The sequence below is a fragment of the Sceloporus occidentalis genome, unplaced genomic scaffold (assembly GCF_023333645.1).
Source record: "Sceloporus occidentalis isolate IW3139 unplaced genomic scaffold, rSceOcc1.0.p SCAF_3, whole genome shotgun sequence".
Lineage (NCBI taxonomy): Eukaryota > Metazoa > Chordata > Lepidosauria > Squamata > Phrynosomatidae > Sceloporus > Sceloporus occidentalis.
Genome location: NW_028316983.1, coordinates 115,539,105 through 115,554,938, shown reverse-complemented (window position 1 = coordinate 115,554,938; position 15,834 = coordinate 115,539,105). Strand labels below are relative to the sequence as shown.

The 15,834-nt window shown below is 40.7% G+C and overlaps 1 protein-coding gene across 4 annotated transcripts in view; it reads left to right on the top strand.

The window, feature by feature from the left end:
* Window positions 1-14,204, top strand: part of CACNA1E (calcium voltage-gated channel subunit alpha1 E) — a 340,907-nt gene extending 326,703 nt beyond the window's left edge. For all 4 annotated transcript variants that reach the window (XM_089515900.1, XM_089515901.1, XM_089515899.1 and 1 more), the window contains 2 exons: window positions 1,438-1,628; window positions 3,303-14,204. In XM_089515900.1, coding sequence (XP_089372026.1) covers window positions 1,438-1,628; window positions 3,303-3,842 — 731 coding nt within the window. In that variant the 3' untranslated portion in view covers window positions 3,843-14,204. The remainder of the gene's footprint in view (window positions 1-1,437; window positions 1,629-3,302) is intronic.
* The last annotated feature ends 1,630 nt before the right edge of the window (window positions 14,205-15,834 follow it).

Genomic DNA, 15,834 nt, shown 5'->3' with positions numbered 1-15,834 from the left:
TTTATTATATGTTGCAGATAAAGTTTTTCATAAGGGGGATTGTGTTTTTATTATGTTTTAAGTATCTTTTAATGCAGTTTTAATTTGTTTTTAATGCTGTTTTTGACTTGTGTTTTTAAATAGAAGTTTAGTTTAATTCTGTTTTAATTTTTGTGTTCACAGATTTTTTTAAATTGTATCATGCTTTTAAAATGTTGTTTGCTGACTTGGATCCTATGTTGGGAGAAAGGCAGGGTATAAATTAAATAAATACAATGGGCCTTTGATATCCATTGGGGTTTGGTTCAAACACACACACACACACCATGGATACCAAAATCCATGGATGCTCAGGTCCCATTATACATAATGGTGTAGTAAAATGGTATCCCTTATATAAAATGGTGAAATCAAGGTTTGATTTTTGGGGGGGATTTTAAAAATATATATTTTGTAGCAGAATCTGTAGATGCAGAATCCATGGATATGGAAGGCCAACTATAAATATTTTTTTAGATTATTTGTTAAGCCCTGAAGGAAATTAAATTGTATCTGCAGACTTTTTATCCATGGATTCAACCATCCACATCTTGAAAATATTCAAAGATAATTTAATAAGTGGGGGCCTGGAGCGAAACAAGGGTCCACTGTAGACTAAAAATTAGTGTGGTTCTGTGTGATAATGTTCCCTTTCTGCATATGATATATTCACAACTGCAAGTTCCAAAGCAAGGAATGGAGAATAAGGCATGTTGTTGCCTTATCAGCTCTTTTCTTGAGTTGTCCCCATGCTTAGTAGCTGCATGTTTGGAAAACTGCTTATCTTGTTGCAGCAACTCCATGATGAGACTATTTGGATTGTTTTGGAGCCTTTATCTTTAAGTGAAGAAAATTGTGATGCAAATAGTCTGCAACTAGGCATACAGACATTCAACTGTATCTTGCTGTGGCTGAATCTCTTGCTGCAGGAGAAAATGAATATTTCTATAGAGTATATTTTTGCCATGTATTTGCACATTCAAAAGTGTTTCAGGAAATGTTCTACACAGAAATACATGCAGGGTTTTTTTTTTTGGGGGGGGGGGTATGAAAATTGGGGAAGGGAGCCTGCCAAAAATAATTTTTCATGTAAAATCCCACATAATCCCTGCAGCATGTTTTTGCATTCCTCAAAAGCACATTTTTGGTCTCAAAATGTTGATGGGTGAAAATGTGACATAGCTGTCATGATAGTGAGAGATGGGTGGTAATAAAAGAAGGGCTAAACATAAGTCTGTATTAATGTGGTAGGTTTTGACTTTTTATATAGAACAGAAGGAAAGAGGTTTCTAGCATTAAGGATTATTTAGAATGATTAAAAAGCCATCCTGTGGTTGAAAAATACCAGTTTGGGATTAAATAAAAATTATTGAGTACATCTTTGTATTTTGCATGTAACTTTGGCTATATTTTACACAGGCCATCGATCTGATACACATCGGTCAGGAGGCAGAGAGCGAGGCCGATCCAAGGAACGGAAGCATCTTCTCTCTCCAGACATTTCCCGTTGCAACTCAGAGGAAAGGAGTCCACAAGCAGATGGTGACTCTCCAGAGCGGCAACGGTCAAGGTCTCCCAGTGAAGGCAGGTCACAGACTCCTAACAGACAAGTGAGTGTGTGAAACTCCAAAATAATGTAAGGAAGGGGGATATGGGCAGGCAAACACTATGTGCACCTGTTTTATTGAGACTAGATGCGGCAAATTCACACACAATTTTCTTTTTTCAACCATCCCTTCTGAAGCAAACTTAGGGCCCAAACAAACAGGCCAAAATAAAGCTGCTTCGGGTCACTTTGGAGGTATCCTGTTTAAATGACACACAAATCTTAAGAGGCCAGAAGCTGCGCCAAAGATGTGCTCCAGTCCTTAAGACTGGAGTGTGGCTTTGGCATGGCTTCCATCCTCTAAGGATTCATGCATCATTTAAACAGCATACCTCCAAAGTGACCCAAAGCAGCTTTATTTTGGCCTATCTGTTCGGGCCCTTAGTCACTGAATAGAAAAGCAGGGTTATGGAAGGTTGCAGGCAAAACAGAATCACTGAGAAAGGAGAGCTATCAACATGCTTAGGGAAAATTCAAGGTGGGCAGAATTAGAAATATCTTTAGGAGAAAATCCCTAAGTGGGAGGAGGAGGAGGAGGAGGAGGAGGAGGAGGAGAGCAGCAGCAGCAGCAGCAGCAGCAGCTCTGGTTATGAAGTTGTGTTGGTCACTGAAGGAGAAAACAGAAGACTTGGGGAGAGGGAATGTAATAGAGTAAACCAGAAAAAGGCTTGATAGGAAGACTCATTGGGAGTCTTCCATGCTGGAGACTTTTTGTTTCAGGTCCATTTGTCCCTGATTCATGTCTCAATATGTGAACTAATTTAATAGACAGGCCTGATATCTGAGATGATACAACACATCTGAAAAATCTCCAGTAGAATTAGTATTTAAGAAAGAAAATAATGGGGTAACATTGTTGTTAGAGAGCATAGTAGAAGTTCATCCTGTTTGCAATATGTAATAATCTTAAAAGAAAAGAAACTATACACTGAATAGTATAGCATTGCAGTGGAACCTGTCATAGGTTAGTAGACAGACCAACACAGATCAGAGTTCCAGTGTCCCAAACATTGTAATCTTATACACTGTATATGACAGATGTTGCAGCCAGATCGCCCTCACACTGTATACAAGCTTCAGGCAGAGTAAACAGGAATCACAGCAAGGGCCAGCATTCATGTATTTTCTATGCCAATGACATTTTCTTACTGACAAATCTACCTAGGAAAAAGAATTGCACAGTTTAGTGATCTATCCATTTGACTGTATTCACTCCCTACCACTGTGAATATAACTTTGGCCTAATTTGTGTCTAAATGCTAAATTGCGCTTTAACATTATGACAAGCCTGCACAAGCTTTGGCCTGTTGCACTTTTCTCCTGCACCCACAAAAATAAATTCAGAAGAAGTTTTTTGCCTCTCATTTTGTCCAACTGCAGTTTGCTGGGATATGCAAACCTGGGCAAGCTGCAGTTAGCTTATTATTAAAACAAACCTATTTCAAACCATGATTTATGAAGGTGGCTTCCAAACAGGATGCTTTATAGCAGGCACTAGCATGGAATAAGTTGAAGACACATGAATTGTGATCCAAAATTATTCTGCAATTATACTGTCTTTCCATGTTCAGCTGCCTGTACTTTCTGTCTCTTGCCATTTTTTAACAAATTTGTAGCTGCTAATATTTGACATATTATTTTCAAGATTTCTATATCTGCACTCTTCTTTTCTTTGCAGGGCACAGGTTCCTTGAGTGAGAGTTCAATCCCATCTATATCTGACACCAGCACTCCAAGGCGAAGCCACCGCCAACTTCCTCCAGTGCCACCAAAGCCCCGGCCTCTCATCTCCTATGCTGCTATGATGCAACACTGTGGAGACACCTCCCCACATGCTGATGACAGTGAAGGTGGCTCCCCTCTGCTTTCTGGGGCTCTGGAGACAAACAACCCCTGCTTGACTGAGTCTTCCAGCTCCCCAACAGGAAAGCAGAGCCTTCTCTCCACCCCTCAGCGCTACATCTCAGAGCCTTATCTGATGCTTCAGGATGACTCCCATGCTTCAGACTGTGGTGAGGAGGAGACACTCACTTTTGAGGCTGCTGTCGCCACCAGCCTTGGCCGCTCCAACACGATTGCATCAGGTCCTCGCTCGAGGCACAGCTGGCAGATGCCCAATGGGCACTACCGAAGAAGGAGGAGAGGGGCATCACAGGGGGTGATGTGTGGGGCTGGCATCGATGTACTAAGTGATACGGAGGAAGATGACAAGTGCTAGAAGTTGCCTCCCCCTTCACCCCGCTCTCCTCTGACGCATGCTGTTTGCCACATTTGAAATGAAATGAAATGAATTGGAAGTCAAATGCGGCAGATAACAAGCCTTTGTGCAAAAATAAAGAAAAGGGGTCCAGCCCGTTGGTTTTATTTTTGTTCATCTGCCTTTTTTAAAAATTGCACAGAGAAGCATTTGATTAGTTCCTGCATCCATGGACCCAGCAAAGGTGTACCTACTTGTTAAGTGAAAATGAATCATGGCAACAGCAACTTTCATCCAAACAGTCACATGGGCCTCTATCCCTGAAGAGGCCAAGGGCATTTGTCCAAGGAGAGGCAGAAGATGCTAAAGAAGCATAATGAGAAACAAGCTGGATACTATGGGGCTTTTTAAAATGTTACTTTGACCCCTAGACACTTGCCTCCCCTGAAAAAGAGGAAGGAAGGAAGGAAGGAAGGAAGGAAAGAAAGAAATAGAGGAAGGAAAGAATTCAAGTTGGTGGTTTGGGATGTACAGTATGTGGTAAATCTTTGAGATGACCACATTATGGCCTTTGAGCCTCAGTCCTACAGGTCAACCAACAGGACAAATAGGAATGACCGATTTCTCTAGAGGTCTTGCCCAGGGTCCCGGCATGGGTTTTCCTGCAGATTATGTTTGTTCTTCAAAAAGCTTATTATGCTTGTGACAAAACTGAAAGATAGACTATGGTGAAGGGAAGGCAGAGCAGAAGCAAAGAGGGCAAGAAAGGTAATGCATGGTAAAGAGAAGGATTCTGTTAGAGTGAAAACATATGTTTTGTACCATGGCCAATTTGATAAGAGTGGAACAAAGAGAGGGTTATTACTGTGCTAAATGTATATAACTCACCATATTCAGACATATATGTATATTCTGAATTCAGAAGGTATGGAAGGATTGTGTGTGGATGTATTTATATACTGCGTATGCACACTCATAGAGATCTATTTTGATAAGCCAGTTTCTGCACTAGTATCAAGGCACTCTGCTCCCTTACCATCCAGGGTTGGGAGCATCTTGTCTATGGGTGTTCTGTGGGGCTATAGAAAAGAAGAGGTGCACCCCTGACATTCTCTAGTTCTTGTCTGGAACATCTCCTCCCCCACAGAAACATACATACAGAGAAGCACACCTTACTATAAAGTGGCATCATCTAGCCTAGATTAAGGGTTTCAAAAGTGGTTTGGTGCTTGGTTTTCCTTTCAAGTGAACATTTCTTTTTATCATACCTTGATTAATATTTGTTAGGGTTTGAAGAAGAGTATGCTGATATTAGACCATGGCATTTTGATGGCTCAGGAATAAGGCATCTAGGTGACAACTTTGGAATGTTTCTAGATGTACATTTGGTCTGATTTCAGTAGTAGAGCTCTTCTTAAATTCTTAACAGTTCTTTAGAAAGGGTCATTAGCAAACTGCACAAAAGCCAGTGGCATGTACTTTCAATTAACCAAAGTACTGTGCACAAGTATGTACATGCACAGTGACACACACAGAGTAAAAAAACAACACAGAGAAAGAAGGGATCCTTCAGCATCTCAGTTGGGCAGGCTTTTTCTATCCTCAGTTTGGAGAACAGCAAATCCATTAATGTAGGATGCATGAGTGGATCATTTTTACCGCTCCTTGAATTTTGGATGGAAGAGGCATTTTGATAGTGTTTCCACATGTGGTTTTGTTAGAAATCAAAATAATAATAACAGGGCCAAGGGAAGAGTGATACGCAAGTGAAATACTAGTAGCGGGCTCACTACCTTCAAAAGTAAGAAGGAACACACTAGAACAGGAAAACAGTATGAAGAGCACTGAATCCCAGAGCTACTCTAGACATGCTCAGTGAATGAAATGTTGCTCAAGTATCTTGAGTGTCAGAATTGCTCCAGAGCTGGTGACTTACAAGTAAGGGAAGTGTGTGAACTACTAATTTTTATGGCTGGTTAACAGGATTTTCTACTGAGGTTGTAATATTCAAAGCAAAAACAACAATAACAATGCAATGTTTTGTGCCACATTCCAACATACAGATGATCTTGTACTTTTATCATCTGTCTAGTTGAAACCTCCTCTGTGCAGTGAGTGCAGGGCACCATTCTCTGGCCCAGTCCTAGTATGGTATAAGACCATTCTGTTGTCTTTGGCCATTCTGTCCACCCCTCCAGATCATCACTTCTCCTAACCTTTGGGTTGCATGGCAGCCACATTGCTATCTTGTTATGAGTTTCCAAAGACAAGTAACAGGAGTAGCTTTTACAAAGCAAATATAGCACGTGATCTCCAGTAGTGACTCAAAAGAGCTGGCTGTGAGACATTTGGGTAGCAGATCTGATGTTTGGTTGGTGTACAGTACCAATCTGCTGAAGCATCTTTTCAAAATTATTCTTATATTGAGAAATGCTGGTGTTTATAGTTCTGAAAGACTGCTGCTTTGATGAGGAACATAGGTAGTTACTTTATACCAGCTGAGACTATTAGTCCATTTAGATCAATGGCAGTAACTGTCTGGGATTTCAGTTGGGGGCTTTAGGGCCACAGGCAGAACCTGAACTATGGTGGTTTCTTATAATTAAAAAGATCATACAGTGGGTCCTCTCCATATGCAGGGATCTGTTCCAGACACACTCACACATGTGGGGGAAAACGTGTAGGCTCAAACCTCATTAGTTTCAATAGGGGAGTGTTCCCGTGTTTGGCACGGCACGCACCATGGGCATGTGAGCCATTCATTTTACAGTGGCTTAACCTTCCACATAAGGTTAAAGCCACATATAGCACACCCACGTATGGTGCGGGCACGCTGTAGTTTAGTGGCAGAGCTCATGTTTTCATGAAGAAATTTACCAAGGCCTTCTCCAGAGCTGCTTCAGTTCTAAGGCACAGATGTAGAAGGACTGGGAAGGGGTACAGTGTTCTTGGTGTGGTGCCACTGCTTTGATGACTAGATTTTCTTTTCCTCCCCTGGCTTGGTTTCCAGACTGTTGGGGAAATTTAGTGGGAGGGCTCCTGATTGTAGCACTTTAAATGTACAGCTTTCAGCATTGTCTCCCAGCCCTGCTTCCTCCCCACAATCCCTTTTCATAATAGGGAACACATCTCTGTCACTTGGCTACAGGACTCACTCCTCTCCTGTGGTGCCATCTCTTGCAGTAAGCAAGGCTAGTAGTAGTAAACTGAATTTACTCCAGAGTTTAGTCCAAATGTCAACAAAGCTATACAAGGTGCTGGAATCTATTTCTAAAATATGTTGCGCACCTTGCATGGCTTCTTTAAAGTTCAGAATAAAACCCGGAGCAAACATGGAAACAAAACATTTCCATAGAGTTTAAAGAAATTATCATCATCATCATCATCATCATCATCATCATCATCATCTTACCTGTCTCAAAGCAGGGGAAAAATAGAGTAAACATATGATATCAATTAAAAGAACATATAAAACTAATATGTATTAAAATCAATCAATCAACACTTTAAAATTCATAATTTCAGAATAATAGCATTGCCGAAAGAGACTGCCGTTCAGTTACAAATCTCTTCTGGCAGGTCATTCCACAGTCTGAGGGCAGTAAAAAAAATATCCCCTCTAAAACATTCAGCCTAGTTACATCTGACTGAAGTAGATATTCCCCCAGAGCATCTGAGTGTAAAGGGCAAATTATATAGGAGAAAGTAATCCTGTCGGTAACCTGGACTCAAATCAGGTAGGGCTTTAAAGGTAACAAACAACACTTTGTACTTTGCCCAGAAACTAATTGGCAGGCAGTGGAGTGGTTTTAATATTGGCATAGTACAATCACTCGTAGATGGACCAGTAACTAGTACTGGAACAAAAGGGCCAATTGGGCCCTTAGGGCACTACTGCAAAAGAGAAGTAGTGGCTTTGTTTTTAGCTTTCTTCATATTAGATGTCCTGTTCTAGTCAATAAAACATTGCTTTTGTGCAATTGTATCCCTAGTTCTCCCCCCTCACATGCCACATCTCCTCTTCCGCAGCAAGCCCTAATACCTCCATTTACCTGTGAGGTTTTAGGTGTGCATATGGAACATAATAGCCTCTCAGCCACCATAATCCAAATCAATGAAGAGCTTGGGGAGGGCATACTTCCAATAAATAAAATAAAAGCATCAGAGGAAAGGATTTCTAGACTGCCATTGCCAACTTCTGTGAGCTGGAATTGGAAATCCATGCTTGTGTAAGTTCTGCTCTTCCCCTCCTCCCTGACATTATTACTCTGCTCCCTCTGAAATTCTGCTGGCATGGTGAATTAGCAAAAAGGCCATCTGAATCAGCTTCTACCTCCACCACCTCTTTCCATCTGCTTAAATTCTTTCCCATGTTCACTTACAAATACACACAGCTCAGGCTCCCACCTATTCAGCCAAAACAGACTTTCAGGAGCTACTGCTTACAAAGCTCAAAAACTATATTTCTGTGAGGAAGACAGAAATGTTCAACATGAACAAAAAACGATCCCAGCAGCTATTGGCCCTGAGATTTCTGTGGGGAGAAAGTAAAGACAGTGATCAATTTGGATTGTGGATTGGTTTTGTGCCATTTTCACTTACAACAGCAACAGATATATCCCTGCACTGACCTGGGAGAAAGCCCTATGAAAAATAATGAGACTTACTTTGAAGTAGACACCTATGGAATTGCATTGTGAATCTTCTTTTGGTTACCTGACAAATGCTTCAAGCACTATTCTCTTAATAGTAGGTTGGTGGTAAATCTGATTTAGTTAAGTATGGTAGCAAGCAAAGATTTAGTCTTATCCTCAAGGAAATCAGTGTTAAGAGAAGAATGGGAACAGCTTCATGTTTCATAATAATGTTGTTCTCCTAGAAAGTACATACTGTACATGTTATGACAATGATACAGCAGCTTTTTCCTGTTTTGTGACTAGCGATGTAAATAACTAGGGATGTAAATCTTCACTTACTTCTTTCCCCTGTGCAGAACAAATCATTTCGATTTCTGTGCAATATTCACGCACTGTTCTTTCTTCAGCATTTTGTTGGGGAAAATTCATTTGCTCAAAAATTACAAGACAACTACTTGTGTTTCTTCTGCCCAGGAATTTGCACAAAGGCATAAGTTCCTACACAGGAAAACCAGATGTAATTGTCCTGCATGTATTGTCTGTGCAAAAAACCCTCATTGTTTTTGCATGGGAATCAATGCATTTTCTGTCCCAGAACATTTTCTCTTCACAGGAAAAGCCTATGAATTTTTATGCAAAGGAATTTTCCTCAACAAAGTCCCAGAATGCCAAGAATCATGCAGCTGTTTTCCTTTCTCTTGATGGAACTTCTTGAATATCAAGACACCCTTTTTTTTTTTAGAATGCAAATATTAATGAATATTCTTCACATATCTGGTCATGACTACTTATATTTTAGTTTTCAACCATTAAGTACTATTACATATTAACATGTTTCAATAAGCACTTAAAAGCAGGGTGTAGATTCAGACTAGCCACTTGAGTTGTTCCAATATACCATTTATTTAAATATATGTTAATTGTGCCTCATTCAATCATTTTCATTCAAAATGAATTCCTCATAGTTAAACCTATGTTCAAAGTGAGTGATGGGTGGAATGAAACCTCACAGGGGTGATTCTCAGGATAAAATGCCATGTTACCCTGCAACACACATTTCTCATTATTATAGTCAAGAGTAATAGAGCACTTGTGCCCCCCTGGGAAAAATGACATGATCATTTTTTTGTGTGGAGGATCAAAAGGGCGTGCTAAGCTCTTGGAGTTCATTTCCACCACCCGTTTCCCACAAGCTGGGCTTATCTGAGAGCCAGATGAGGCATGGTGAGCATAGCGGAAGTAAGGTGTCCGGTGGAATAATTGGTTTATGGCGAAGGGTTAAGCACCTCTGCTTGACTTATCATGTAGTTGTACCTTCCATTAGCAACAACCTGGATTTGGAGAAAGCTCGCTACTAGTTTCTGATGAGATGTCAATTAAACTATCACCCAATTTATATCGTTGCAGTAATATACCACTTTTCCTTATATCCTTGAAGGAACTGCATTGCATTCCCCACCTCTAGCCCATTTTCTCATAACAACCCTTTGAAGTAGGCTAGCTGAGCCATAGAGACAGCGCCAGTCACCCAGTAAGCTGAGCAAGCATTTGAATCCTGCACATCCAGGTAGTGGTGTCCCTAGGGTTGGTGTCACCCAGTGTGGTAACTCATGGTGTCACCCTCCCATGGACCTTCTTCCATACTAGCCCCATACAAAAGTCTTAGCAATGTTTTTTGTACTAATTTAGTCATAGATTGTAATGCCCATATGTCACTAAATCTAATGGTAATGGTTGTGACATAAACAATTGGCAGAATTAAAATGATATTTAATTACAATATCATATGGACAGAATAAATGTGTTTACATATACATAGCTTCATGTGATTAAAGTGAAAATTTGGTAAAATTTGATTTTTTTAAAAAAAAACTTTAAAAATTTAAAATTTAAAAAGCTGAGGCCTCTCCTTTCTCCTCTCACTGACTCTCACCCCACTCACACCATCTCTTCAGCATTTTAAAGAGATATAGGCAAATGCCACAGATTGTTTCTGCCAAAATACAGATGTTTTGGGAGCAGTGATGCCACCCCCCCCTTTAGTGTGTCATTTGTTGTGGGCCAACTCATGCCCCCCTTGGGATGCCCTGCTTCCAGGCCCTAGTCCAATACTCTAAACAAGTCTAACCATGCCCTAATCTAATACTCCCAACTCTTGGAGATTGCATTATGCTAGTTCTCTGGTGTCCCTTGCCAAGATATACCTCACCATGATATATATTTGAGAAAGAAGGTCATAGTCATTCAAGAAGTCATGGCATTGAGGTCCTCTCCCCACAACTTGCTGTAAATAGAAGTGCTGATAACTTGAGCTTCTATATGCAAAGTGATTTCCGATAATAAGTCATGCTTTCTGTAAAATAGATCAGTGGTTTGCACTGTTGGGAAGGTTTATCCATTGTGCATATTGGAATGGGAGAAGCAAATTGTACAGGAGATCCTTGTTTCCTGGTGATTTTAAAGGCATCTTGCTTATGTTTTATTTATTATGGACACCAAAGCAAAAGTGTGCTGTGATGTTTGTTTTTAAGAATGACTGCTGCCTTTCTTAGAGGTGGGGGAAAATCCTATGCTTCAGTTTAAGTATCATGTTATCCCACAGTCTAGGAGCTTTTTAAAGAAGTCTTAAATTTGGCTTTCAGCAGCCAAGCTGTAGAAGAGGAGCTGAGCAGTGTTTTATCCCAGGAATGTAGATGGAATTTGTGAATGCCACCCCTACACTTAAACTAGTAGAACTAGGTAATAATGTGATTGGTAATCTTATGGGTCACTATGTTTTGGAGCTGGGATGCTACCTTGCTTTCATAGTTTTACTCAGAGTGGAGTCCACTAGGTGTTGTGTACATTACCAGGAGCGAGGCCTAATCTTCTTTAGTTACCAAATGGCTTTTAGAGCCTCTCACATAGGAAGCACCTAGCTCCTAGGGTAGCTCCTGCATTGCCCAAAGATAGGACAAGGATATACATAAAATGTACATGCCATACTAATTTACATGTATAGACAAATTTAGAATGATTATATTTTCTATAATTTAATTACAAATATAATACGATGGGGAAGCCCAGGAATAAGTGTGGGCCTGCTGAATCTGTTGCCAGGGGCCAAGTCCTCTGCTCTCTCTTTTGAAGGTTATTTTATCTTTAAACTGCTCTTGGATTAAACAGTCCTTCAAGCAGAGAACTTCTTCAGTTGGAAGACTGTCCCCTGACAACCCTTCAGACACACAGCCACTGTAACAACTCTACCACCACCTTTAGACACCTATTGCTGCCCTCTGTTCCCATCAGTTTTACATCCACATGCTAAACGACCAATTTACTAGTAGGTCAAAATGTATGATTATAGTTGTCACTGGCCCCATTCCCACTGGGCTATAAAGCGAATCAAGAATCGGATTATAGGGACATTGTTCCCATTTGAACTCACATTCGATCCTTGTTTAAGGAAAATCGTTCCCATTTGAATTCGCATTCGATCCTACTTTGATCGATTTCTCCAGCGAAAACCTGAATCAGTGGTGGATAACCCGGGTTGTCCTGACTGCACTTTTCCAGCGGTTCTTTTTGCAGCTGCCATGTCGGATCCAGGGCAAATTAATGGGAACAGAAGGGTGTTTGAATCTGTATTTTAGGAGGAAAGGAGCAATGTTCAAGGGGCTGTCCTGGGAGTGTCACCTGCTTTGTTCTCTTTCCTGCATTCCCGGCACCATTTTCCCCTGTTCGCGTAGCCTTTCCTCCTGTGGAGCAGAAAGCAGGGCAAGGTGATCACGTATGTAGACAATTTTTTTTTTTAATTTAAGCTTTCGGTCACCTAGGCACTTTGTCGGGCGTCTGTTCATTGCAAATTGCTCCATTGGCCTCCAAACGCAGTAAGCGCATGATGCCCCCTGCCAACCCCCCCCCACTGCACACACATCGATGCGTGAGGAGACCCACTGCACACCCTTTTTATAACTATTATTTCTTCTTTTTCCTTTTTCTGTTTTTGCTGAGCGCCTAAGCGCCTCAGCGCTACAGCATCTGGGCGGCAATCACAATGATGCCTAGCTGCCCAAGCGCTCAGGTGCTTCAGCAATCCATTGACCATAAAAATACCCCCAGAAAAACAGATTTGAAAAATGCAAATGGGAACGGGGAACAAAAATAGCCCGTGTCAAAATGCATCGAAGCAACTGACGTCACTGTGATGTCTAATCACCTAAGCGCTTGATTGACAGCTTAAAAATGGAAAAACCGGTTCCAGACAGGCAGTGGGAATGAGGAACAAAAAAGTCAGCATCAAAATACAATGGAGAAATATCAGTGGGAACGAGAACATGGGTCAAGAAAAACCGAGTCCGTTTGCTCCCTTTTCTAATGGGAAAGATGGACGTGATTCGAATACGACTCAGGAACTTGCTCCGAGTCTGACTCACAGCAAGATTCGTTGCTTTATAGCCCAGTGGGAATGGGGCCACTATGTAGCTGGTTCAGGATAGCTCATGTCTTATGATTATCAAGTGGCCCGAAAAGTATCATTTCTTAAATTTACAACTTTCATAAGTTCACCCAAAACTCTTTGTTTTGCTGTGCAAGACAGTATTCCACAGATTAGAGAGCCATTACCAGAAGGAAAAGACTTATGCCAAATTAGATTCATATGGCAAGGCTACAGTGCTTGCTTTGATGTGTCAACATGAACATTCATCAAGTTCCATTCCAATAGGATTGGATTATTGTTTTTATACCTGTGCCATGATCTATCATAGAGTTATGTGTATGTCTAACTGATGCTGAGACGGCAACACACATCCAAAGCCAGTAGCATTCAGCACAGTTAGACTGGGGCAAATGAATGTTGGGACAAAATATACAAGGATCTTGTGCATGTAACTGCAAGACTAGGTTTTTCTAGAGGGGAGGGAGGTAAGAAAACAGCATTTTGCAAGAGGAAAGGCTGACTTTTAGCTCCAGCTCCAAACCACTTCCTAGGTTATTTTAATATTGGTATTGCATTGCATTTCAAGGCCTCAAGAAGGCTTTTAAATTGCCAAAATATTTGTTTTGCTGCTAAGCTCTCAGCTTGCTGTCAGGCTCAAAGAACTGTACCACAAAAGCATTTGAGAAGGAGGGGATTTGGTCCAAAAACTGCCCAAAGACAATTGTTGTGATCCTAAGCAACAGTTGCAACATAACAGGAGCACAACAGAGGAGGGGAATAGCTTATTTCCAAGGGAAGGTGTGGCATCGTCAGGACAAATGCAAGAGGAGAAGAACTTCCACTTTGCCTAAGAATCAAGATAAACCAAACCTTGCTTCAACAGAGGCCTAACACAGGTGAACTGAAATGACACCACTGAATTCTGTGTGACTATCCAATGAAGACCGAATAGGTAAGCTGAGGCAGGTGGTTGTACTGGTATGCCTCACATAAGCGCCTGAAGCCATCTTCATCTCAGTTTGACAGGACTACCAGTGAACCCAAAATGGAGGCTACACTCTGTCTTGCTGATCCTGTGCTGGCAGGTGTTCAGCTGAGTGTCACCATACAGTTGCCTCCCATTTTGTTTTTCTCAATGTGAAGCTTCTGGCTAGTCATGGAAGCTGTTGGGTATTAGCTCACTGGGATGGTACCAGGGCACCTTATCCAAAGGCAGATAATGCGTTCAGCACTGCATGTTGATGAGGTGAATATATTGTAACATAAATGCTTGTTTGGATCCAAAATAAACCACAAAAATTTACAAAGCTGTAAAACTTTAATGTTTTTTTTTGTCAGAAAAATAAAATCTTGTTGTAAAGAATTACTATCTGCTTATTACAACTTTGTGTTTTCTTGAAACTGATAATTTCAGCTTTGACTCTGTGGATTTACCAGTCGTGTGAAACATAAAGTTCCTTAGCATATTTTATACCACATTGAAACATTTGTGGCACTTCAAAAGCTACATCAGCTGTGAAGGTTGTTTTTTTTTTCAAACTAAGATTTAAAAATATAACACATTTCATAGATGTAATTTTCACCCCTGCTTTCTCATAAGGCAACAGTAAATTTCGTATTATGAAATTTTTTCATATAATCAGATTACATTTTGGTAAACTGAATTTAATTACATGTCTAACTGAAATCTGTTGCAGTGTATATAGCTATCATAATAAATAATGTGTCACTATAGGGTAAAGCTTAGAAAGTTACTTTTAAGAGGAATTAATGTAAGGAAACAAAGGCAGAATGGGACTTTAGAACACAGAACATTATTTTTTCCTACCCTCTAATTGTTGCAGTTTGGTAGGGATAGCACCAGTTAATGTTATGCTGTCCTACTTTCCCAGCAGCTTTTAAAATGCCCCAATTTCTCCTCCTCCGATTTACCTCCTTCATCTTCGGCTTAACGTCAGTTGCTGCAAACAAAATTCAAAGTGCAAAAGGAGCTCGCACTCAACTTGGCAGGAGCAACAGGAGGAGGCTTTTCCAGTGGGCTCTCAGTAGACTCAAGCAAAAGCAAACTACTGCAGCCTCTCCTAGCATTGGCCCAGAATATCTTGTGCTGTGTGACTCCAAATTTCTTCTTAAGGTAAGCAAAGGGATTAAATGCACCCAGTGGAGTCATTAGGGTTAGTGTCACCCAGTGTAGTAACTCATGGTGTCGTCCTTCCATGGACCACCTCCCATACTACACCATTCAGAATCCTTAGTAATGTTTTTGGTACTACTGTTGCACATAAATCATCGATTTCCATATATCACTGAATGTAATGGCAATAGTTGTGATATAAACAACAAGCAAGGTTCAATTATACATTTAAATGACAGTATCATATGGACAGCCTAAATGTGTTTCTATGTATATAGTTTCATGTGGTTAAATTTGGTAAGATGTGATTTAAAGAAAATTCTAAAAGATTTTTTAAATTATTTTTAAAAACCTGATGCCTCTCCTTTCTTCTCCCACTGAGCATCACCCCACTCACACCATCTCCAGCATTTTAAGGGGATGCAGGTGAATGCCACAGCCTGTTTCTGCCAAAGGCCGATGTTTGAGGAGTGGTGATGTTACCTCCCTTAGGGTGCCACTTGGTGCGGCCCACACTTCCTGCACCCCCTTAGTGACACCTCTGAATGCACCTTGTAAAATGTGGGGAAAGGGAAGAGCCCTTCCAGTTAAGGGTTTTCCTTGAGGAGAATCCCTTTGAATTATAGCACCCATGGAACTGTACAGCTGTTCCAATTTTCAACTGTAAAACGTTGGAGGGTATGTTGTTTTCCTTTGTGAAATTCAGAGTATGCACACACAGAGACAGTGAGAGCAACAACTGGCTAACTGATAAAAAGGATATAACCAAGCCATTCAAAATGTCTGTTTCATAAAAGTGTGTGCAACATTATAGCCTAGTTG